At 46.3% G+C, this 26,277-nt stretch overlaps 1 protein-coding gene across 4 annotated transcripts; it reads right to left on the reverse strand.

Annotated features, from left to right (window-relative positions):
- Positions 1-795: 795 nt before the first annotated feature.
- TBCEL (tubulin folding cofactor E like) lies at positions 796-25,007 on the reverse strand. 4 transcript variants are annotated; one of them, XM_075035019.1, is made up of 8 exons: positions 24,952-25,007; positions 20,887-21,036; positions 18,468-18,607; positions 15,140-15,321; positions 13,839-14,095; positions 10,938-11,064; positions 10,371-10,487; positions 796-5,265 (listed from the first exon to the last, which is right to left on the reverse strand). In XM_075035019.1, exons 2-8 carry the CDS (start codon positions 21,017-21,019, stop codon positions 4,947-4,949), a joined length of 1,275 nt encoding a protein of 424 aa, XP_074891120.1. In that variant the 5' UTR covers positions 21,020-21,036; positions 24,952-25,007; the 3' UTR covers positions 796-4,946. The 4 variants fall into 4 exon arrangements, with proteins under 4 accessions (XP_074891120.1, XP_074891121.1, XP_074891122.1 ...); XM_075035020.1 differs by lacking the exon at positions 24,952-25,007 and adding an exon at positions 24,321-24,669; XM_075035021.1 differs by lacking the exon at positions 24,952-25,007 and adding an exon at positions 21,750-24,188.
- Between the last annotated feature and the right edge of the window lie 1,270 nt (positions 25,008-26,277).

A 26,277-nucleotide genomic window follows, 5' to 3' on the forward strand; every position in this document is an offset into this window, starting at 1 on the left:
GGACGGAGTCAACGGGACATTGCTGGCTTCGTGGTGGTGGTAACTAGTCTTGCTATCTGTCTTCCGTTTTCTTGCTTAGGTCTGCCTCTTTTTCCTTTCTTCTTCCTTCTGTCCTATCGCTATTATCAGTTGTTATAGGAAATAAAACTTGGAAGGTTGTACGGCATCTGACCTCGTTTATGTCTTAATCTTGCTCTTGGGATCGTTTAAGAGCCCTCCCCGATATTGGATCGGGACACCAGGGAAGATGCCTTGGCGAGGGGTTTGCCCAGGAGCTGCGTCTCATCCAGAGGGGCACGTACCTCCTCCTGCCACTCCCCAGGATCATTCTGTGCAGGCCAGCATGGGCTAAGCCCATGACTACTGCTTTAATGGGTCATACTGCCCTCCCTGTCAGCAACTGCAAGCCCTTCCTCAAGGGCGAAACTCGTTTTAACCCCAAGGCCAGTCCCACCAAGGACATGGAGCAGGTAACAGAGCAAGCTCGAGCCTTGTTCCTCACCTGGAAGTGGAGATGAGTCACCGCCACAGAGAAATACAGTCCAGAAGAGGACTAGGTCTTCCAGCACCGTGACTTCTCCTTTTGACAAGCAGCATTTCACACAAGTGAGGTGGCTGTGCCTGAGCTCACCGGGCAGACAGCTGGCACGAACAGTCAGCAGAACAAAAAAAAAAAATCTCAGCAGCTTCCACTCTCCTGAAGGTCTGTGTTAAGTGTGTGAGTGAGACAGAGGGAAACGTTTTGCTTCAGGAAACACAGAAGTGCAAAACTCAGGACGCTTTTTTTGTGTAAAAACTTACATAAGTTTATTGAACTGATCCAAACCAATTACCTGTTTGGCCTGAATTCCACCACTAAGTCTGCGAGCAAACCAAAGGCAAATTGTGGGAGCGGGAAGTATATTCCCCGTGAGAGAAACCAGAATAAAAAACGAGATGGACTTACGGTTCTTCCTTTTTCTTTAAAAGTACATATGGATGCATCATTAATAGGGAGCAAGAATAGACCTTCATGTTTAAATTATATTTGAAGTTTCCAGTAGCTGCAGAAAAGCAATCACAGAGGCAAAGGCCTGAGATGGCTAAAGCCCCTCTAACGTTGCTCTGGGGAAGGCATCTCTCTAACCGCCTACAAAAGTGCCACATTCAAATGAGGGAGGCACAGCTGCCAGGAATACATATTTTAGCCTCTGGGCTGCTTTCAGCACCTCGTTTGCATTTTCAAATCTGCACAGGAACAGAACCTACAGAATCTCATTAACAAGCAAAACCAGCAACCGACGGAGGCAGAGCCACCGCATCGGTTTCTTCGGATTACAGACCTGAGTAGGTGAGGGCAGACTGAGAGCCTCTCCCCAGAAGCAACGAGCGCCATTAGGCACAGGTCCTCCGAGCTGCTCCAAGCCGCCACGGGCCACGCTATCATCTGCCATCGGGATGTATGCAACTCCCAAGAAAGGGAGTTACAAATCCCACCGATTGAGCAGAGGACAGTTGCCACGCTATGCATATTCATAACATCGCCAGTTAAGCAATCCGCCTGAAACATCTGGTCAAAACATGGATATTCAATAGGAATGTATCCAAAAACACAATGGCACAGCATCTAATCTCAGTACACGGAGCTGTGCGACACTTTGGTATATAGCTGTCACCTAATTCCTTCCGAACCAGGTGCTTTGCCCACTGTGTAGACTGCCCGCAGCAGACTTTTATGCACGAACTAGCATGAACAACAAAACAGTTCTTGACAAAAGTAGCCCTCGGATAGAAGACACAAAAGCTAGAGAAGCTTGGGACTCTTATTTTGTTTTCTCAAAGGAATGCAACAGAACAAGGGACCTTTTGCTAAAGCGGGTATATGCCAGCAACACTGGGACACAGCCCCTCCTGACATTGCATCGATTTAAATCAAACCGCCAGCCTTCTCAGGACCCTCCCAGATTCTTGGCACCCACCGTTAGTCCCAAACCCCCTCTCTCGCTCAGAGCCCTTCCCTCTCTCCCCAAGACATGGTTCCCTGTTAAGCAGCAACATGGCACACATATAAGACCCTTTCCCAAAAGGCATTACAAAAGGAAAGTGAGCCGACTTGGGATATTTTCCCACATCAGTGGCGTGCCATTTGGCCCTACTTTCCAAAGTCAATCATATGGATGCATAAACTGTCCCCGGGTTTTGGACGTGACTCCTTCTCCTTGGGAAGCCAACTGAGATTTTTGGTTTCCACCCCACGAGTGCTCTGCTAGCTGCGCAGAAGGTGAATGGCTTGAGAACATCATCCAGAAACAACCTTCCCCCGATGAAGTGGCAAGGCGGTGATATTCATATCGTGACTTTTGCTGACCTGAACAGACCGGGGAGCCAGTTTGGGTGTTAGCACCAAATCCCCGGCAGCTGCATAGCGCTTGTTGACCTTGTATGCCAATAGGTGTTCTCTTTTTCCATCTTCCAGTTCCTACGAGGTCCGCCGTAAATAAAAGCATGATTTACGGACAGTTCGGAGCTGGTGCGGTGACAGCACCATTCCCTCTCCAGACAGGCTAACTTTTTGTGGGTGAACAAATGTAAAAGCACATATTTGGGTCTTCTTTAACATCCCATTCAACTCTTTAATGGTCTTTGTTTATTTCCTTCTCTGAAACAGAGACATTTAATTGTGCTGAGGAAGTTGGTCAACAGTTACAGCATCTCATTAATACCAGTTACAATGCCATAAATATACCCACATAGGCAATTACTTCTCTATAGAATTAGGTCAGAGATACTTTTGCATCCCCGTCGGTCGCTTTCCTCTGACACTGCCGCGACTGAGGGATAACCTACTTAAACTGGAGGTCATGGGGAGAAATAGGCTTCTAATATTAAACAACCATATCTTCATAAAACTTTGTTTTATAACAAAATATCTTATTAAACACAACTTTTCCTATGCGTATGTATGTATATATCATACAGAAGTGTTGGCTTAAGAGTTCTGCTATAAGGCAGCAAATGCCTTTCTCTGCCCAAATGGAAAATACATCTTCAGTAAAGCTCTAGCTTATAAAAGCATCATCTTATGCTACACTGCCGCCATCTCCCCGCTCTTTTGTTTTACAGGTACCACGGCCCCGCATCTATGTGCTGCGGCCTCTATGCTACCTACTGCAAATCTTGCTCCGTTTCCTATTGCTCATTCTCAACGGGGCCAGGAGATTAACATTTTTGGCAGGGGGATGAGGCACAAATTATTAACTTGTCTTAAAATCCTTCCATTTTTAATCATTACTCTGGATGCGGAACTACTCCCCTCCGAATGGTCCCCACATCCTGAACCTGAAGACTATGAGATAATACTTTGTCCCCTCCCCATCCTACCCCACCCCACGATCTAGGTAAAATATGACAAGAAATATACAACTCCAAGAATATAAAAGGAGCTTGGTGATGTGGACAAAAGCATCATGGGAAAGAAAGTGCACATGGGGATAAGGGAGCATTTCAAAATTAAGGTCAGAAGTTCACATGTAACTAGAGCCCTCACTGCACAGCTTCAAAAACTTTTATGCAGCTGCTTATACCTAGGTAATCTGAAAAGTCTTCAACTTGTCAGGGGGACAGAGGAACAAGGGGAGGACACAGGAAAGCAAAACAAGGGATACAAAGGAAGGAGGGTTTCATTGCACAAGAAAGGGAATCTGCAGTAGAAAACGGGGGCTAATTTAAGCAGCAGCACGTGATGCCTACGAGGTGCGTGTGGGGGCAAGCCAATATAGATAGTAAAAACCTGCTTTACGATAAATGTGAGTCTAGTTGCTTTGTTACTCATCTTCTAGAAACTGATCTGAGCCAACACATTCTCCTAGTTTGGACCCTAAGCAGGGACCCCAGAGCCAGGGGCCCCCAGGGAAAGTGCTAGGTTTCATTTCTGGTGCAACAGCAACAAACACAAACTTCAACTTTACTCTTACTCTCTCTCAGGAGAGGAATTTTAGCCATTCCACTCTCAGTACAAACTGGTACGAAGTTAAGTGCATACTGGAGGATCCCTTCAGCTTCGCAGGGATGAGTCATGGCCAACGCGGGGGAATCTGCTCTTCAACCCCTTTTTGACCTGTTACTCTAAAAGCCCTTCCAACGCAACGCCCATCCACCGCCTTCCAAAATTCACTTTGCAATGCACACAGCAAGGGTCCCTGTGCCTCCGGACTGCCAGTGCTATGGGTTGCAGACACTGTGTGAGACTGGTACAGAAATCAAAACTTTTTTTTCCCCCAAAATCAGAATAGGACAGCATGGATATAGAGCGTGCGTTTTGAAAATAAATTATTTCTTTCTAATAAGATCTCTTTCTTTCCCCCATTTTGTGCACTCATACCAACCAAACCAGTAGAGTTAAGTGGATGCACTAAGTACCTGAGCTCTGAATCAAGCAGAATACTGTTTTAGATCTTTTCAGTGAACTCAAACGCAACAGAAGGTTGAGACAGCACCCAGCTGCAAAAAATACTTCGGCAAGCTCGAGTCACAGTCAGATAGCTAGGCCAAAGGGTGCTCTGGTGGAGCCAAACCCCAAAAAATTTAGAAAAAGAAAAAAACAGATCAAATTCTGCACCGAGCTATCTTGTCCCTTACGGACCCTAGCATTTTTTAGCTTGAACAACTGACCATTCGCGCCAAATCACGAGTATACCGGAGCATCGAAGAAAACATCAAGGTATTGCACACACTGAAACACACGCACTGCAGTCAGTTGTCATCTCAAGGTCACCTGCAGTGGATGGTGGGCATGGTTCTCAGATCAGGGCACTTCATCCGGGCTAAGAAATTACCTGCTACAGAAACGCAACCAAACCTCAACCAACCAACTGAAATAAAAACCTTGCAAAAATTCCTTAATGCATGTGTGTGGGTGTGTGGGGGCATGTGTGTGCACGTGTGTGCACTCACAAGGTCAAAAGAGGCTATTTCATTCTAGGTTCCACATAAATTTTATCTCCATCCCGAATGCCATAAGAATGCAGTGCTCGCGAGCTGTATTTCATCTCCTCGGGACCAAAAGGAGCTTCCTGGTCCAAGTAGAAGAGCAGCATGTTGCTTGTTGACAACTGCACCACAGTTTTTAAGTGCTTCTTCAATTCTGCCACAGTCTGATCAAGACGGATCGACATCTCTTCCACCTTATCCTGGAAGTGAACCTCCACCTTCACGCTGCTCTGTGGTCGAAGATCCACGACTGCCAAGGGCTCCAGCTTCCCGTACTTCGTGACCAGCTCGTGATACCTGAATAATTAAAACAAGTCCAGAGTTACAGTATAGTTGCTTGTACGGCCAATGCACCTTTCACAAGTCAGGTTCTGTTTCACATTATGATATTACCCCACTTTAACTGCAATCATCCAAGGATGCTACTAGGTTGCAAAAGTACAAACGAATATCTGCACGGACAGTACAATGACCAGACGACAAGAGGGTAAGCGCAGATTCCAAGGTGCAATTCATCTAAAGCCCAGAACTTTTAGACAAGAGCTAAAACTGGAACCCAGACAGCGATGAGCTGTCCTCATCCTCCATGTCAGTGACTAGCTGGCATATGGCTCCTCCAAAATGTCTCGCAGTTTAACTGGCACTTCACTCAAGGTGGGAAGGATGGATGAGGCTCTCACGAGTGAAGAATATTGCCGAGCTAGCATTGAAAGCCCATAAGTGCATGCTTCTCTCCATGCAAGTCTCCTGCCCAGCAGCGACTGAAGGAAAACCCCAGCTTTCTTCTCCATTTGCCACCAAATTGCTCACACTTTGGGGAGACAACATTCACTCCAATTCAAGTCTGATGACCTGAACAGACATCCATTAGGATGGTGTGAGTCCTGTTTTCTCCCCTGACGGCATGACACTTCACACAGCACACAGTGTTTCTCAGGCAAGATGCTGAAAAGCACAAAATAAAACCTAAAAAGCCCATCCACTCCAGTCACCTTGTCTCACAGTTCCTGAGCTGCACCACGGCACTGAGATGAACCCATGTGAGCGTCCAACTAGGGAGGAGGTATCTAGCTGAGGAAGGTGAAGTTACCACCGACCTGTTTGAGTTGACTGGTCTCAAAACTGAGCAGCGAAGCTTTCTACTGGGCTCCTACCATTTCAGAAACCCCAGCCATGGCTGCAGTGGGATTCAGAAGAAAGAGAGGATGCTGCACTCACAAGGCTCTATGCCTCCTGCTCCACTGAAAACACTTCACTAAAGATTGCCAGAAGCAAGCTAGTGCTCCTACAAAGGACATGACCCCCAGTCTGGATTCCCAGTATCTGTGGCTTCATGGCCTGACTGATCTCCAGACATTCCTGCTGTTTTCCAAGAGGCCAGCTAGGTCCCAAATGTTACGCTACACTGAGCACAGAATCATCAAGATCACCGAATTAAGATGAGCTGCTGCAGGGTTTGGAAGCTGACAACAAACAGGGGACTTCTTGCCAACTGATCCTTCACACCTACTCTAAAACAACATGGGAATTTTACTAGCAGAGCTACATGCTCCACCATCACTTTCTCCTTGGAACCAAGTTCTCTGACTGTCCTTCACAAGGTCTGTCGCAGGGAGCCATGCCTGGCAATGGAAAGCCCATCTCACCCTCCTGCCACCTTCAACGGGTATCGCTCCAGTTGGGCAAGGCTGCATCTCCCCTGCCTGGCTGGGAAAGAGGCGAAACAGCAACACAAAACACAATGTGATTGAAATGACAAAGACCAAGAACTGCCGAGAAAAGGTAACATTTCAGAGGCCCTCCAATATGCGCCGTACAGAAAGCTCTTTTTGTTCCCGATCCGAGTCTGAGCTGAATGCAATCGGTGCCGTGTCACAGCCCCTGTCGAGAGATGATGGGACCTGGCAGGCTGGGTGACCCCAGGGAGTCCTGCTGAAGGCAGGAACATTCCTGGAGAACAGCAGACACTCTGTCTACCGGGAAATGAGGTAAGGGCCACAGCACACTAGGATTTCCCCAGTCTCACAGACAAAATGAGCCTTCACCAGGGCAGAGCATCTGAAGGCAGGCCGGTGCCATGCTCTCACAGTCACCTGGGTGATAGGATCAGGCCTATTTATTTGGAAAAGCCATTAGTGCTGAGAGAAGACAACGCACTCCCCATATTTCACCCACCGGGCTACTGCCCGCAGTAAGAGCAAACACTAGCCAGTGTGTTGCCAATGGGGAGGATTTCTTTGCGGCACAGTTTCCACCGCAGTCCAGCAACAATTTCTCACGTGCTGACCAGAAGTACTGCCAGGATTCATGCGTTGAGGGAAACTGCAGTGAACAGGGCTGATGGTGGGAAGAGTACAAAGAGGGGGACAAATTTCAAGCAAGCTGAGAGACAGAAATACCATGAGTGGGCTAAGATTACCCAAATGCGTAGTGTAAATATGCGGAGGGTCAAGCAATGTTGTCTTAAATTTTCTCATGTAAAGGAAAAGCAGAACAAGCTTTGCAGCCTGCTCCTTGTATGCTAGCTGCAGCCTGCAAAGAAAGTTAGGAGTCTGAATGACTGGCTTCCCTCAAATCAATAAGGATGAAGGCACACTGCTCATATGGTTCTTTTGTACCCCGATAACAGGCACCCTGGAGACTTTTATAATTACCCCTTGCAGCCTGGCAGACAATGGCTGCCAGAGCAGAGGATGCTGAAGAACTGAGCCTGGCTAAAAGTGTCTCTGATACTCTGCAGATAAACAGCGGACCAGACAAGCAGAGGACTCATTAAAAACCTAGAGACACACAGACGTCAGTCAAGAATAGGGCCAATATTGGATTGCACACTTGGCACTCCTTTCTAACCCACGACATCCAAAGAGAGAAATTATTCTGTCCGTTTCCCTCCCTTTCCGATCCCTTTGAGCTGCAGCCTGAGAAGACATGCAATTCAAGCAGGAGGGTTTGCTGTGAGTGCGTGCTGTTCGCTTATCGCACGCTACACCTCGACAATCTTGAGGGGGGCTGCTTACACTCTTAAGTTTTTCATGCCCAAGCGTGTCTTCTTCCTCAGCTTGAGGCAGCACTGCAATGCAGATGCCATACCCCCAGCAACAACATGCGTGTGTCCTCATTAGATTCTAATTACAAACCACCTTCGGAGAGACCACACCAGATCTGGGAGCAAAGAAGAGGAAGCTTTAGCAACAAACACACACAAAATCCCTCTGTAAAGAATGCCAGGGTTCCCTTCCTACAAGGGCTGCTGCATACAGGTCCAAGAACTGAAACCCAGCCCTCAGCACTAGGGACACTCTCAGCCATCTGCAGCCTCACTAGAAAATAGTCTGTAGCGGCACACAACTCCTCCAGAACAGAACAACCCTCTTTAGTAGCTGCACAAGTCTCTTGGAAACGCTGCACAGATGAAGGGATTCAGACAAAGAGCCCATTGACCACGAAAAGGGCAGTCACAGTGTTTAAAGGTTAAGAAATCAGAGGGGGAGGTAATTCTCTGGTATCTTACCAAAATAGCATAAAGCTAGCATGTTGGTCAAGATCAGACCAGCTTTTTGGATGGGTGAGATATTAGTAATTTTTTACATGAACTCCCACCTGGAAACCAACCCCAGTTGTGTGTTGTACTGTGTAACTACATGGGTGCACACAGCCTGTTCCCAAAGTCCATGTCCTAACAGTAGCATCATGCATGTGTAAAACTATATCCCACTGTGTCCTTCTCAACAATATATGGGTCCTGGACATGCAAGGCATCTGTCACCACAATACCCAGAGACACAAGTCCAGCAGGAAAAGATTCAGAGCCCACCAGCTATTTATTTACCTTCCGTCTCATATGCAAACCCTTCCTCCTGAGCTCAGGGTGGCACACCCGTTCCACCAGGATCAAAGGGCTCCTCGCACCTTAGTTCCCCTCCCAGACTGCAACCGAATACACTGTCTTCAGTGCAAGGGCCTGCCTTGCCTTCTCCCGACTGGTTTTCCAGGTCAGCCCAAGCCCTGTTTACCAAAAGGCAGGACTCTGCTGCAGCTGTTGGGCTCAGCTGCCCTGCTATTCTCCCTTTCTAGAGCCACAAACAGAGAGACATGAAACAGTTTTCTTAGAAACAGAACGTTACAGAAAATAATCCATTTTGGGAGCAGCGCCATGAACTCACAGTCCCTGTCTCCCCTTCCCCTTCCTCTCCCCTACGTTCTCCACCTCTGCTGCTATCCCTTCCAATATTTATTTCCATTTTTCTGCTTCAAGGGCTCCTAAAATTTACAAGCCAGGACTTGTCCTCAGAAAAAGGCACAAGAGGGATCACCAGCTGTCTTATCTCCCTGACTACATTAGTACCCTTCACCTCTGAACTGACCCCAGTACACCTATATATATTATACACCTATACTATGATCGCTAGACCTATTAGTATTCATACAAAATGCCGTGCCCTCATTCCCCATTCCAGCCTTTCTGTATTGGCAGGTCACATACACAGTCCTTTTGAAAAACAAGAGACATTTTACCTAAGAGTTAAGCTGGCAGAAACACTGACCAGCCAATGTAAACACCAATCAGATTCCGTTCGCACCTTTGTCATCTGTACTGGGCCAAACCTTTGACCTTCTTCTCTACCTCGGTTTGTCCCTACCTCTGTCTGTCCCCCCGGACACACACCCACATGCTCTTGTCCTATCCCCTTTCTGTAAAGAAAGGGCTATGACGCTTTGCTGTCTGAATAGCGTATAAGGGTTCTAGGGAAAAAGGCACGTAAATGCTGTGGCCTGATCCTCCATGACCCTTTCTCAGCCCATTAAGAAACAGTAAGTAGATGCTGGCACAGAGAAGATACCGACTGAACAGCGTCTGTCAAAGTTCATTAGTTTACCAAGATTAACAGATCATTGGGCATACTGTTTTGGCAAAGAAAAACCATCAGACTTGCTATTTGCAGGCCTGAAAGTAAGGGGACAGCTTCCTATCACCAGTCACATTCCACACTCCAGATGGTCAAGAGAATTAGATGCCCCAGCCTGGCACCAGAGAGCATGATCTGTACTGGCTTTTGGGGACTCCCAAACACAGGTGGATTATGAAGCTAGCCATCAGGGAGGCCAGGAAGCAATGAAGATCATGAACTGAACAGTCATGTTGTTTAATGGCACTTGACACGGACACTTTAAGACCAAATCTGACTCAGAAGTGATTCTACAAGTCATCAGACAACGCTCTAATGTAACAACATTAACTAAAACCAATTGAGGAAGGCAAGACAGGCGGAAGGTGAGGGATGTTTTTTTTCATGGAACAACTAGCTCGGATTTCCCATGTAACATCATCTGTTCAGTCACCTTTTCTTTTGCCTCGCCGCCCATCTGCTCCTGCTCTCCATTTCACAACAAAGAGTTCATACCTGAATGGGACTTCCTCCTCTGGGAACTCCATGTAATATCGGATGAAGAATCGCTCCGAGTCCTCTCGCTCCCCATCGGCAACGATGCTTCCATTGAGCTTGACAATAGATGGCAACCTGCATGCAGACACCAAGAAATACAGTCAGCAAGAAGAGAAACCCAGACAGGGTGACCAACAAGATGGTCGCCATCAAAAGCTACATGCCACAACTAACACCAGGAGAATCCTGCCAGGTAGCTTAGGCTTCAGTCCCCTCAAGAGAGAGGGCGAGTCCCATGCAGTTTCTCCAAGCACATTCAAAATTAAGCATTTTCATTTTGCCACATATATGCATTGCATGTACAGGCATGTATGAGACTCAAAAAAATCTCTGAGAAGTAAAGAAGTTAGACTTAAGATTTCCACTACTCCCACTTTCCCACACTATAAAAAAAAATCTCAAATCTTTCCAAGCACTGAATTCATACAAAACCCTATCTCCTAACAGCCTCTTCCTCCAATTACCCGCTCCAGCCATTCACTGCCATGTAACGCTTCTGCTGAGCAGAATAAACAAGCAACAGACCTGGCTATTAGCAGCTTCCTGCGCTCCTCAGTGGTGTAGGACTGCAGCAAAGGGATTCCTAGCAATTTTACTTCCTCGAGCTTGGGAAAAGAATTTAACTTGTCAATGTCCTCCCAGCAATGCAGACCTGCTTGGAAGAAAAGACTTGCTTAAACAAACACAGATAATACATCATGTATCCAAGATAATCAGACACAGCCAAAGAACATATATGACAGGGCGAGCATTAGCTGCCATTTCTTTGAGAAGTTGGCTTTTTGCTCATGATGCACTGCAAAAAACCTCCTTCATTTGCTTACAAGACAGAGTAGTTTAAATTCTCTCTTGCTGTTTTGTAAGTCTAGAAGGATGATCTTCATGGCTGATTGGGGAGCTTAGTTTTTTATGGACCATTCAGTCTTTGGCCTCACTGCCGAGGACTGACTAGCATCAGTTATGATGGCTGCATCTATAAAGGGATGCTGCCTTAAGTAGTATTGAAGTCGTCAGGACTTCTGTCATTCTAGGCGTCACTAAATAGCCATCAAATGGCTTTACCTCTCACACATGACCACCTTGGGTCCCATTTCCACTCATGACCCAATGGTAAAACAGTCCCAGAAGCCATCCAGCCATTTAATGAAAAAGGCTTTAACTTAATTTCATCCCCCTCAAGACCTGACATCTGGGATAACAAGGCAAGCAGGGAGGGTAAAATAAAAAAAGCTGAGGATCGAGCAACAGTACAGCCCTGATTATGTGGCAAGATCAACACTACTCATCTTCGCTTCCCTTTGCTGCGACTGTGGAAACATTTACTGCGATGCTTTTCCGATGACTGTTCCAGAAGCTTACACTAGCAACACGAGTTAGAAAACCGGTTTCTCCGAACAACATTCAACAGCTTCACCCACACAGTACAGAAAATGTGAAAAAACAGAAAAATTATTGGTTCAAACAAAATCAGGGGTCTCATTTGAGCTAAGCCTCTCAGGAAATGTCAAGTTCAAGCCCAAACCGTGTGTCACAACCACAGCTCAGAAGAAGCGGCTCTTTTCAGAGCAGAAACAAAACTCCTGTAAGTATCACGGCACCGTGCGCGAGGCAGGCAGAGAGAGCTTCCTTTCCGCATAGCACTTGAAACACCTCTGCCAAGGTCACCTATGCCTAAAGCCATCCTCTGGGTATCAGTATCAGACACACTGACAGACAAATTGAGTAGAAGTGTGTGACAGGAGGAGAACTCTTCCACCTGATCTCTGAGGCGCAGCATCACCAAATTGTGCCCAGTACCTCTCTGGATCACGCCAAAAGCTCTTGTAGCTGGGAGAAAGCTAGTGCAGAGACACAACCACCTCTGCAGGAGAAACTGCTGTCAGCCATGGCATCCGCCTTGGCAGGAAAATCCGTTCATCCCTTCATGACCCCATTGAGCTACAACTTCACTAAAAACCATTATCTTTAGCTCACCCCTGACCTCCACTAAGCTAAAAGATCCTGCAAAAGGAGGCGCTAGTTTGGAGTCTTCACATGACAGAATTTTGGAGTGCAGCAGCTTTCCCCCTCGCCCCCGCAAAAAAAAAAAAAAAAAAAAAGAGTTTAACATGCTCCTTGGGATTTCTATTTGACTTTCAGCTCCCAAAACATCAAAATGCAATACAGAATCCAGAGTTCTTAAGTACCTGGCATCAAAATTGCAAAACTACTTACCACAGGAGCACTTGCTCCTCAGTGAGACAGTGCTTTCAAATCCAGCTTAACAGGCTTTTCTTCCTCTAGTTAGCTTTAAGCTTTTATTATAGGGATTCCTTCATGCTGACATTGAAGAGCATGTTAATAAAGTACCTTCTACCTTGGCTAACATTTAACTATTGCTTGCACAGCATATAAAGCTGTAAAGAACAAAAGACGATGATGAATTAAGTACTCCTGCAGAAGAACTTCTGGCATACATGTTATCTCACAAACACGTCACAGCCCTCACGAGCTGCCCTGCAGCTCCTTCTCTCTGAGTGTGGAGTGCCCTTCCCAATACGCCAAATGCTTATTCTCTTTCTGGAGCACTGGCTGAAAATTCTCTGGGGCTGAAGTGTAAAAGCAGCCTCGAACATAACTTGTGGTGAGCTTCCGAGCACAGATGACAGACAGCTTTTGCTGGTGAATGCTCGGCCCTTACATGCCACATACCTACACATACGCTCATTTTACCCGAGATAAAACAGCGAATAAAAGGAAAATGGGATTCTTTCATCCCCTCCACTGCCAGACATTTATTTATCCTTCTCCAGCCAGGAGCACCTGAGGCAGGGACAGGAAACAGAGGGAAACTACTAACGTGTAAACCTTTGCCAGCTCATTTTGAATAACTGCCAGTCCACGCTACTGTGTTTCATCTCTTAGATAACTACTAACTACCAAAAGCAGCAAGTAAAGCCCACAGACAGGCAAGTTGATTTCTTGCCTGTTTTCCCCTCCTAACACTACATTCTTCAGGTCAGTGCACTTCAGTACACCTGCTTGAGTGGCCCTGCATTAGCACCATTAGGAAACTAGACTTCAACATGATAGGTCTGTTGGGACTACATCTATCAACAGCTTTTCAATTCTGCCAAGAAGCCAGGATAGATTGAGACAGAGGTCACTGAGCATTTTCATCTCTGCTACAGCAACAGAACTATCCCAAAGGTTTAGGCTCTTGCTCAGCATTTCTGCCTTCACTTGCCCCCTCTCATACTTTGCAGGAAGCAATGCTGACTGCAGGCTACTTACTGCTAACACAGGCGTAAGAAGCAACCACCCCAAGGCCAAAGTTTCAAAAAGCACAAGGCAAGTGTGTTTTTTCACCTACTCAGGAGGAGAGACTCCGATCAACCGCTGTCACTTACGCTGAGAACAAAAAGCATACTGCTTCCAGGCTCTCACCTGACTTGTGCAAATTGATGGATCGCAGGTTGGGGAACAGCCTTGCTAGGGAATCTTCTGACTCTTCAATGGTCGTGAGGTTGTTGTTAGCCAGAATAAGTGTGTCCAGTGATGGAAACATAATTCCCAATTTTCGAATTTCAGTCCAGTCTTGAAGATTATTGTCAGTTATGTGGAGTAATTTGAGAGACTGACAGCAAACCGGAGAACAAGACACTGTTTCATAGTCGTTAAGGCACAGGAAGAGCTCCTCCAAGCTGCACAGGGGAGAAAGCTTGTTTTATCATCTCAACATACCTTGAGAAATGGCTACCCTCTCAGGTACAGGGACATGCATATGCAACTTTAACACAACTTTCTGTAATGGCTCTTACATGATTTGAAACCTTGGTGTAGAGAAGACCTTTGAGCACTCCAAATGGAGTGTTTTGACTATGTCTCTGCTCCCGTCCATAAACTTCCTCCACAGATGAAAAACACTTCTAAGTGTTTCCCTAGCCTCCCAGTATTAATTGTGTAACAGATTGTTCGGGGTGCTGTTCCAACAAGCCACCGACCCAACTCCAATAGTGATGGGTACCTGCTCTCAATGCTCACCACTTAAAAGGTGGTTTTATACAACACAAATGCCACTTTTTTCCTGGCATCACTGGTTCTGCCAAAGATTCTCATTAAAGAAAGAACAGGTCCCACCAAGTTTTCACACAACTAAACTAGGTCTCCTAATCCCAGGGAAGCATACATTGGCCACGCAGGATATACTGCTGTCATCATCTCCGCTTACAAAGCTGTATGAAGAGGAATCTGTTGTCAAAATGAAGCCACCGAGGACATTCGTGGAAGCAGAATGCCACTGCCAAGGTGGACCGTGGCCAAGCCACAGAAACAACACTTTTGTACAGAAAAGCATGATGAAATATTACTTGTCAAGTGGCCAGACCCTCAGACTTACATCCCATTCAAAAGCTATTAGTACAGGTATGCACTGCACCATTCATTCTGTAGTGACTCAGAGGAAAGTGTGTCACCTCCTACATTGTCAGGGTGGTTATCCATCTCTGGTATTTAGATTTGGATGAGAAGCTCTGGGCTTTGCAGCACCGCACAAGTTCAGCCTTTAAGACAATGTAAACCATTCACCTGGCCGGTTCCCAAGCTCCCAAAGAAAAAAATTCCCTTTTTCTCTACCGATCATGTTTGCATCCTCACACCCCTCTCATCCCTCACTATGTGAATTGATAAGCCAGCCTTGACCTGTGTGCAGTGAGCACCCCTTTCTACGCCCAACTCCCCATGCTTACTCTGGTAATTCCTGCAGGATTGTGTGGACTGTTTCCCAGGAAGCTTTGCTGTTGTTGAGCACAAGTTTGCGAACACCAGCGAAAGACCCAGCACACCTTCTCTCTAAAACGGACAAACTGAGAGGGTTGGAACTCAAGTTTAGAAACTCCAAGTGGGGAACGTTGGACACAATTTTACTGACCTAAGTGGGGAGGGAAAAAAAAGAGAAAGAAAGAAATGCGTATCAGGCAGTAATCGGACCTCATGCAATAATATCCCATCTCCTAAAAGAGGGCCCTTCGGAATCACCACAAGCCAAAGAAATGATATGGGGAAAAAAATAAGGCTTCTGGATAACTATCTGTAATTCATACTCCAGCTATTCACTGATCTAGATTGATTGGTTAATTGCTCATTCACCTCAACAGTTCACTTAATTACACTCTCCAAGCAGCTTGATAAGAGAAAGCCAGTCTCTTGGGAGAGGTCATAAAATCCACCTCAACACCAAGCTTAAGCAGCAGCACGTTACAGGAGCCAGCACGCTGTACCCCCTTTTAGCAGGGAGGCAACGGGCACGTCTCTTGAGTTTACGGCCAACACTGATCACTTGCTCAGCTTTCCACTGCTCCCCGCTAGCCACAGACCTTGCCATTTTGCCTAACATAAAAGACAGATAGAAGCTCACTGTATGCATACAATTCAGTTCTTATTTGATGCCATTACTCTGAAAACAGCAGCTTTCTTACAATGAATCCAAATGTTCGGGCAACTCTGCTTGGGGCTACTTTCTCTTTTTGTGTGTACAGATGTGCAGCTAAGGGCAAAGTAGCGGAGAGGTGAGGAAGAAAGATCAAGAAATGGAAAGAAAAGCCAGAGATGACGACTGTACAGCTCTGGAATGCAGGATACATAATGGATAGTGTGATCGAGGTAGGTGCTGACCTAGATACTGCTAATATGCACAAAGATAGGTGAACAACTTATTTAGATTATCAATTTGTAGTCATCTAATAATGATTAAGTGAACAGAACAGCCAGGCAGCATCAATTTGTAAAGAACACATCACATTGATCTAATTTTCCTCTTCAACTGTGTAACTGATTCAGAGGGAAGTAGTATAAGAGAATGACAGCTTCTGACGCCATCTGCACACAAGTCGCATAGGCAAACTGGGGACTTACAGTGCCTGGGATAGCACTGTAAGTTAAGAATTCAATACAAAGCTAGCAGACATACAGAGGGAGTGTTCTAGCAGAATACTACTTGTTATGTTTTCAGTGACCAGAATAATTGAACATTATGTGGTTTTCTTAATCTGTGGGTGATAGTAAGGTGGGAAAGGCTGCCATCACATTGTGGTACAAGACTAGAAGCCAAAGCGAAGCCATCTGAGGAACTGAACCCGTAAGACAGAAGTTCAGTTCAAGGATAGTCAAAGTACTAACATTCTGGGAAAAAAACATTCATCCAGAAAATAATTACGAGTCAGAGAACACCTGGCTAGAGAGCCTCACTCCACAAAGCAAACGGGATGGGAGGAGATGGGGCAGATCATGACATACACAGGTCAATAACAGGGCCCAGTTCCTAGCAAAGGGCAATTGTCTCATGTGGAGGTTGAATTTAAGTGTTGCATACATGATGCTGAAGGTAATTAGTCTGCCTCACTTCACACGTCATCTTAGGTGATGTCACATTTTGGGCACTACGTGTTTGGAATGAATTAGACAAACTGGAATGACATCGGAGCAACAAAACCAACACGGGATTTAGAAAAAATGGCCTATGATGAACGATTAGAAGAACTGTTTTTTTCAGTACTGTACTAAAATGGGAAAAGGAGAGGTGAAAGCTCTTCTTCGTGGGTACAAAACACTGTCGTATAAGGAATGGCGATGAATGCTCCTCCATACCTGCTGAGAACAGGGCAGGGAGCAATTGGCTTAAATTGCAGCATGGGAGACTTAAGTTACATAGCTTAGACTATCAGGTTATTAGCTAAGCATGGGAACAAGCTACCCAGGGATCTGGAATCCCCATCACTGGCAGTTTTTAAGAGTTGAGTAGATATTTATCTGTTGCGGATGGGCTACGAAAACTTAATCCTGTCTCAGAGGGGCCAAAGTACACAGAAAGCCTTTCATTTCCTGCTTTACTGCAGCTCATGCAGAAGCTGGCAAATTGTGCCGTCCAGGGTAGCCTAAACAGACTGAACAAATAGCAGGGTGCGAGGCATGCAGCTTGCAAGTGAAAGCTCTCCCAGCTGCTTACCCAATGCGAGGCCAGCCCCACTGAGAGTAAGAGGCAGAACAGGGAGTGGAGAGGCAGCACCTCATTACTGTCAGAGAGGGCCTTTTGGGGTCAGAATAAAACAAGTTAGGAGACACCACCCCAGTTCTTAGCAGATATGCCCTCAGTACAAAACCATCTTCCCTGGCTCTAATCTCAACAGACAAACTGAAGGGCTCTCTCCCACCCGCTGAGCTAATACCTTCCAGGCTAACAAGAAAATAACAGGAACAGGGAAACCTATCCCACTTCGGACTTTGCGACCCCCGTGCCAGAGCTGGGATGTTTCTGCAAATGCTGCATTTGCTACCTTTTTAAAGACATAGGAGTTTGATGCAACAGGAATACATGATAATTTCTATGTTGCGCATCCTGTTCTTTTCCACGTATTTCCAACAATAAACGCTAACATAAAAGCAGAGCATAAGCCAGTCAGAAACTGTTAATGACTCTTGAACAGACTGCGATTGTTTTACTCGTATTACACTGCATTTATCTAGCATATTTCATCCAAGCACTTCAGAGGATTTTACAATAGCATTTAGCATTAATTAATGAGGCCTCAGAAATATCCTTTGAGGTAAATGGTGTTAAACCTGTTTTGCAGATAGGGAAACAAAAGCGGAGAAAGAAAAAATACCTTGCCCAGCATCACAGAATTGGCGGCAAAGATGGGAATCAACTCCCATTACTCGGACCTCCTCAGGTCTTACTCTGTTAAAACCTGCACTGCTCATTAACCTCTTGATGTTAGAAATGCCAGTTCTGATGCTTTGCACAATAAAGAAAATAATTTGTGTATATTTGTCACCCACAGGCCAAGACTGTAAGTCATGAGGTAAATGAAGTGCCCAAATGGATTAAATTAATCACATTTATTGCTCAGTTGTTGTCAAAGTAAATAAGCATCAGCTTCACAGATGAGAAAGAAGCCACAAAAAATTGAAATCTCTCTCCTTTAAATGAGTGAAGTACTCTTACAACCTGCAATGCGTTTTCAGTCACAGTAATAGCCATCAAAGTTATTCAGAAAGATGCGCATGTAACCATTTTACCTCATGCCAGTCTTCCAGTTTATTGTCAGAAAGATCTAGCTCAGACACATGAGCACAGAAGGCAGCGATTTCATTCTCATCCCCTGCACAGGTTATGCCACAGCTGTTCAGTACTAGCACACTCGGAAGGTTGAGGCGATCTGAAACAGGGAAAAAAGAAAAGATGCCCTCTGATCAGCATTGCATTGCTTAGTTAAAGAAAGTAAAAACAAGCACAAACAAACATGACTGACGTTCAGCAAAAGAAAAGATGTACCAGTAATTCCACAATTTACACATATTTAAGGATCTCAGGATAAATGTGGATTTTATGAGAAGTGACTGACATCAGTCAAGAAGTCTTCTTGTGTCTAAACATGAAGTACCATTCAGCATCAGTGCTCTTCAATTACTACAGGCATTTCTGTCCACATCGCAGCAAGGATGGGCCAGTCCTTTGTAGTTTATAGTACGTCTCTCATCAGTTCTTGCCAGAACTTATGCTCTTCCCCAGGCATCTGCTGCTGCAGATAGGATACAGGACTAAGTGGACTGTTTGTTGCACAGGGTCAGACTCCCTTATCCTCTTGTACTTAGCCCACTTGGGGTTAGTAACAGCAATGACGCATCTAAACCTTTCTTTTCTAAGCTTTCCCTTTTCAACAATGCAGAACATATAGCATTCTTCCAGCCTGGAAGAACTTAGGTCTCTACTCTGCCTTTTACGTTTCTGCTTCGGTTTTGCTCTAGTTCCTTCTCATGCAGGTAAGCGTTCTCACAGCTATTTCAAATACAAGGACTTGGATCTCAGTCACAGCTTGATTTGTTAAGGCCAAAACATGACAAAGTTAAAAGCTGTGGATTTGTAACAGGAAACCTTTTTGACACAAGAAATCCATGTGTAGGCAAGGCAAGCCATCATTCTTATGCTCTTTCACATACAATATGGCTCTCCCACCTCTATGGATTATCAAAATCTGTTAAAATTTAACAACAAGCTTTTTCCTAAAAAGGTGGCCCTTTTTCTCTCTCCTTAATACTTGACAGCTACATGACTAGAAGAGGATTCTAGAAGCAGACAATTATCTGGAGTGACCTGAGTTTTCAAGTTTCCTGGCTCATTAGCGTTCGGCTTCTTTGAAGGATAGTGCTGTACTTCGGGAATTAGTCACAAGTACTTGTAAGTCATGTCTCGGTCACGTTTTAAGACTTACAAATGTACCTTCTTTTCAGCATCCAAACAGCTCAGGTAAGTGGGTGCTCACACACAAGAGGGAGGGCACTGACTGAATATTCCATCAGGCCAATTTTCTGTTCGTGTCAATTTTGAACGACATGCGGTACATTTTATCCTCAACTGAACTCAGGCCCTTTTTTCTCCTCTGTCAAACTCAGTTACTGTACACTTCATCCAGCTGACTTCTGTGGCTATTTTCCCCTCTGGGGCTGGTTATGATACAAATTGACCTGATGGAAATTTAAACTACTCTTCAGATCAAGATGGGCAAGAGGTTACACAAAGAAGGGGCAGTTCTGGTGGAATAATGTGAATCTCAGGCTCACCCGTACAAGCCAGGAACCAAATGCTAACGTCAGAGTGTGAGGAAAGACTTAAGGGTGTCAAGTAGATCCAGTTCAAAGAGCAGGAAATAGTGACACAGATTCTGCAGTCTAGGAGGCTCAAGGACATACAAGAGCAGCATAGCACTTCACACACACATCTGTCTGAAACTCTATCAAGGCAGTAAGGTCAGAAGCAAAGGAGAGAGGGGATTTCTCCACTAGGTCAGCATAAGCACAGTCAGCGAGCATTTGATGCCTTGAGAAGAGAGCCAAAGTAAACCACGAATTCATTTGAGTTGCTTGTCACAAAAGAAACCTAGCCGGGGATTCAACAACTCATCGCTTGGCTTGAAATATGGTCCACCTCTGTGTACACTGGACTCCTGTACGTGCATCCATTGATGCAAGTTGATGGCACTGCACGACACCTGTAGCACTTGGACCAACCTTGAATTTAGATCAAGTGTTATGTATTTGTTAAGCCATCTCTGCCAAAATATGTGCTGTTGCAGCCAATAATAAAATAGTTAGTGTTGCCAGTCTGAAGAAAATAAGTTCCAGGGACCGCTGAACCCTCAAAACTCAGCACTGCACAGGGCCTTATTTCCACCTTTCATTAACAGGATTCTGATTCTGTTATGCTGTAGAGCAACTTACTTGTTTTTTACAGCAACCTGTTCAGTCGCTACATCAACTTTCTGTCTTTAACTGTTAGATTCCAGTCTCTCAGCTCTTCAGTAAGAAACACGTTATAACACATCGTGGTGTTTCTTTTTCTGGTCAATTCAGGGTGACTCTTCTTTCACCATAAGCAAGAACAACCAAGAAACCGATCCCACCCAGAACCCACAGATGCTCAGAAAGACCAGAAGCCTACCTTTCATAGGTGAACCCTGTGGAGTTGCTGGTACATGCACCCCCATACCAGGTCCACGACGATACGGGAAGTTCTCGGGGCTGTATTTCTCACAAAGAACTTGCATGAAACTCCTTCCGCTGGGCTGGTCCATGCTCCCTTCTTGGAGTTCTAGTTAACACAGAAAAAAACAGAGCATATAAACAGTCAGCAACTAATAATAACCTGCAGTAGTGGACCTTGGGAACACAGGACAGAAAGCGACCAGATGGGTCATGGGTTTTACTTCTGAACTACAGATTAGTCTAGCAAGTCATATTTCAAATTCAACATTGCAGTAAAACTTTACCTGAACAGAAACCAAAACCAAACAGAGGGCCCAAGCTACACAAACATGTTTTCAGTCATACCATTACAGGCCAAGTACAAGACCTCCTTGCTCCACATGCTCTTACAGGACAACTCCCAATATGCCCCAGGCTGCAAAAGGTGACTTCTGTACCTCGCAAGAGGACTGTGAGATATTCGCAGGTATTCTCAAACATATTTCCAGGGCAGCAAGGAGGGGAAAGACCGAAGAGCTGTTTATGAGTAAGAGATTGCTTGAACAGGTGCTTTCATCGTGTAACTTCCCTTTTCTGTAACTCAGGACTTTCAGTCAAGATCAGCTTTATGGGTGGGGAAAAAACGTAAAAAAAGAAAAAGGATCCACAGCTCCCTAACTGTTTCTAAAGAAACACTATACAAAGCAGGTTATGGTTTGTCTTTGTAAAATCAGGCCGATGCTGTAAACAGCCTGGAGCTCAACAGCTTCTGCTAGCAAGACTTCCATCAGTTGACCCACAGGGTGTCATGGAAATACTCGATTTTGATAGTAAACTCACTCAGGATATCACGAGGCTCTTGCCTTCACTGACAGCAGTGGCTCATTCAAAGCAAGCTTTGGCCTCAAAAGGAGTGTCGTCATTTCTCCTCTGACATCTGCAAAGAACTACAGTTCTTCCATCCTGCCTACAAACCTGGGCTTCTAATTAGAACACAACTGCTGTGTCATGAAACACTCTTGAGCACGTATGAGCACGTCATTAGGCCAGTCCAAAAAGCAAGTTTTGCCAATTCAGTTTTGCAGCTGTTTAATGTATCTGGAAGATAAACGTGCCCCTCCTATCTACGCATGTCACAGAGCGGAACAGCACAGGAAAAAGGACTCCCCACACCGTGGGCTGCTGACCTGCCTACAAAGATATTGTCAGCTGGAAGTATACTTGGCACAAAGATACCACCATGGCCAGCATTCTGCCGTACCCTAGGTAGAAGCAAGCTTATCTGTCCTACTTTCCTGCACATACTCTGAACTTGGTATTTTATGGTTTCATGGATAATAAAGGAGTTGAGCTTGATACATGCACAAAGAAAGGGAACCACACTGTTCCCAGGTTTCACAGAGGCCTCGTAGTCCAAAGCAGGGCCTGCTACCCATCACGGACACAGAGGAGAGATCCACACCCGCCCATTCTAACAACACAAGTCATGAACTTGCAGGAATCAGCTACAGATTTCCTACAGCATAGTCGTGGAGCAGCGTTTTTACCAAGTGCTGCGTAATTACATTTCTAGTATACTAGCAAAACCCAGCTCACACAGATATGTACATTCTGCACATAAACCTGCACCTCCTGGTGGAAAACCATACTTTTGAGTTCATGGTGGAGCCACACATGTTGAAAGCGACGTTGCTAACCAATGCCAAATTAAAGACTCTGCCTGCTGCCATAAACTTTCCTTTAGATTTATTAAGAGCAAGGCTAGATATAAAATCCTGAATAGAAGTGATTTAACTAAGACTCAGGTTCCCTTTGCTAAGAATCACCTGTTTAACAAGCTCTACTTTACTTCTTCATGAACAGACTACCTAAAACACCCCTGTAACAAAGGACTTCAGTATAATAAGAAGCAAGTTGACTGAAGCCTGTTACAATTTTTATGTTATATTTAAAGTTCACATGTCACAAGCAGAGACTTAAAGGATTGACCTTACTTTAAAAAAAAAAAAAACCAAACCCACGCCTTTTTCAGCTCTCAACACCTTGGTTGACTCATATCTCAAGCTTAACTTCATGTCACTAGTCTATCTAGAATAGAAAAAAAAATCCTCAAATTGAAGTCTGTGTTAGAAATAAGATTTAATTTTATGCTAAAACATTCCGCATGCTACAGGAACAATTTGCATTGACAGCCAAGGCTTTAGGCTGAAAGACCTTGTTCCAGAGTGGTTTGGAAGCTCCCCACTGTAGGACGGACAGATACTGCTTTCTAAATGCACATTCAGACCTCCTGGTCTGGAAATTCTGGAACTCCCACCATGCATAAAGCTTTCTGCCCTTCACATTGCTTTTCTATCAACTCCATTCCTCTTTATCGACTAAGCAAACAACAGCTGGAAATTCCATATGAAAAAGCGACCTTAACATCACACTAAAGGCAAAAAATTGTGTTTTCAGCTACAGTATGAGAGCAATCCAGAACAGAGAAAAAAACCTAATTACATTTACATTCAATGACTTTGAATCACAAACATTTTCTTTCTCAAGCTTTACTTTTGCATGCCAATGTCATTGCCAGATGACAAAAGTGTCGGGGAGTGGGCAGTCACCTTTTCCACTTCCCTTCCTGTCACATTTCACATAATCACTATAATTACCAGTCACGCACGTGGCTTCTCTGAATCACTACAATTGCTTGAGAGCAAGGATTAACAGAACGTGCAAAGAAAGCATGACACATTTCAAGTGAATGTTGTCTGCACAAGGGCAGGACGGGATGATTTGCAAGGCGCACACTTCTGAGTGTTTTCCGACTGATGGCCCAAGGAACAATTCATATCCTAAAATAACTCTGGGTTTTCTAAACGACAGCATAGATTTCAAAAGATGTGCTCAGACTTTGAAAGATGTCAACAAACAGTCTTTGCTGTCTTATGTTTAAATGCTTTGCTGGAAGGCTGTGGCCCCAGTAACATACAACGTGGCAAGTGTCTGCAAAGAAGAGCATGACCCTGACTTGAGATCCAAGGGAAGCCCAGCGGACTGCTGCAGCTGATGAGTGAAGCGAAAGGATAGCACTAGAAACGACATGAAAAATATTCCTATTCCTGTGCTGTAAGCCTATGAGGAGAATAAGAGACCCTGCAGGAGAATTACATCATTAACGACATTCTAACAAATTCCAGTGCTGCTCGAGTGCCTTCGGAGCAGGTCCTAACCAGCCACGCACCAAACGCATTTTGACATGTTTGTATACATGAAAAACAAAGCATAAGGAATAGATGCAACAGAACAAATGCCTGCCTAAAAGAAGCTGGTATGTTCTTCTGCTAAGACGCGACTCAGGGAAATTATTTTTGAAGAGGTCTTGAGAGACAGATGAATGAATACTCTCAGGGTAGACAGACTGACCTTCTGAGCCACCAGGGCAAACCAGCCAAGCGTGCGACACGCTGTCAGGGACTTCATCAAAGCAAGCATCACTACTTGCTCACCCGCCGCCACTCCACGCTTCTGGAAGCTGCCAGTGCTAACGGCAGGGACCGTGGCGAGGAGAGCGGAAACCGCACGAGAGATGCCAGGCATGTCACTGGACGTGCTTCTGGCCCGGACTCTGACACTACGCTACCGAACCAGCGATGCCCTCAGGCGCTGCTGGAAAAACCAACTCCGCCGCAGAAGTCGGTGGGGAGCCCGTCCCTCGGTCCCCGTCCGGGTCGCTGGGCCCCACGGCGGGGTACGACAGGTCAGGGTCCCCAGCCCCGAACCCCCCCGAGGCCTTCCCCCCGGCGCTGCAGCCTCCGCCGGCCCGGCCGCCTCCAACACAAACGTTCAGCTGTCCCCGGCTCCCCTCACACGGCCCGGCCGGGCCGGACCCCGGCTGGTGGTCCCCGGGGTGACGGCGGCCTCCCCCGCTCCGGCACCACGCCGCGACCGCCGCACGGCAGGCCGGTGACGGACTGACTGACTGACGGACGGACGGACTGCCGGCCGGTGATGGCCGCTGACAGCCGCGTCCCCGCCCGCCCCCGGCCCCGCTCACCCAAGCCCGGCGGCCGCGTCCTGCATTGACCCGGAAGCAGCTCCGCGGCAGCCAAACATCACGTGACCGGGGCCCGGTCACGTGGAGGGGGCCCGGCCGGCGGAGGCGGCCCCGGTTGCCACGGAGACGACGCCGGCCCGGCCAGCGCCGCGCCCCGCCCCCCCCCCCCGCGGGGCGGTGTCCTCTGACGTCACCTAACCTCAGCAGTGACGTCAGACAGGGGGAGAGAGACAGGTGACGCGAAGGTCCCCGGGGTCGAGCTCTGGGGCCTCCCCAGGCCGGCCCGGCGCCCCAGAACCCCCCCCCCCGCTGGAGGGGCAGGAGGGGAAGCCCTGGCTGCACAACAGTACATAAAAACATTGCAAATCGGTAAACGTTGCGCGTTCTTGACTTGTAACGTCGGTGCATCCCCCTGTCCGGCAGCTGCGCCCCTCTGCTGGCAGGGCCCGGCCGTTCTTTACCAGTTTGCCCGTTTCTCTTCCCGTTTTTACTGGCTCGGTGGTGGCACCATCTTTTCTGCGGTGGCTGGTCACGACCTCAGAAGGAAGGATGATCAATCATCACAGGGAGTGAGACCGTGTCAGACAAATCTGCCTAGCAACGAGCCTGCCTGGTTCCCCATCTCCATCCTTGCCGGGATTACATGATAAGAATCAGAAACTGCCCGAAACGTGGCCTCTCGTTCCTGCCGCAGGTAGGGAAGTTTGGAGGAGAGCTGCATTAGTCATGGCCGAATAGCTGCAGCATATCCACACGCTTTCCTGAGCCTGTAACATCATCGGGACAACTTTATCCTGTTACTTACACACCCCGATTTATGCACGCTCCACTGAGGCAGCAGAATACAATGGCAGCATTGTGGGTGCTACTCAGATGGAGGACAAGAAAATGTGTTCAGTATCAGCCCAGGCAGTGAGAGACTTGTTTAACTCCTGCTCTGCCATGTATTTCCCACCTCACTTTGGACTGACAGCATAGGCTTGTACCCACAGGTTTACAATCAGAAGACTAAAGTGGGGGACAGACAACTCATGCTAGGCCAAGGAAGCAATTCTTCTGGGCCCCCCAGAGCTAAACCAGTTTGACTAAGGATCTCTCAGCAGAAAACATCCATCCCAAGAAACAAAGCAAGCCTCGGGCAGACCACTGGCAGTGTTAGGGCCATCAGCACGTTACCCAAGGTCCAACTGCAAAGTTAAAAGCTGTGTTAGGCTGAATCAGAGGTGCCCCAGACTGTTACCACTCCTAAAATTCAGCTGCCCTGCCTCCCATTCCCTGCTTCTCCTTGGTGCTGGGACTTTGTTCACACACAGCAGCTTTTTAAAT

Source organism: Buteo buteo, chromosome 9 (assembly GCF_964188355.1).
Source record: "Buteo buteo chromosome 9, bButBut1.hap1.1, whole genome shotgun sequence".
NCBI lineage: Eukaryota > Metazoa > Chordata > Aves > Accipitriformes > Accipitridae > Buteo > Buteo buteo.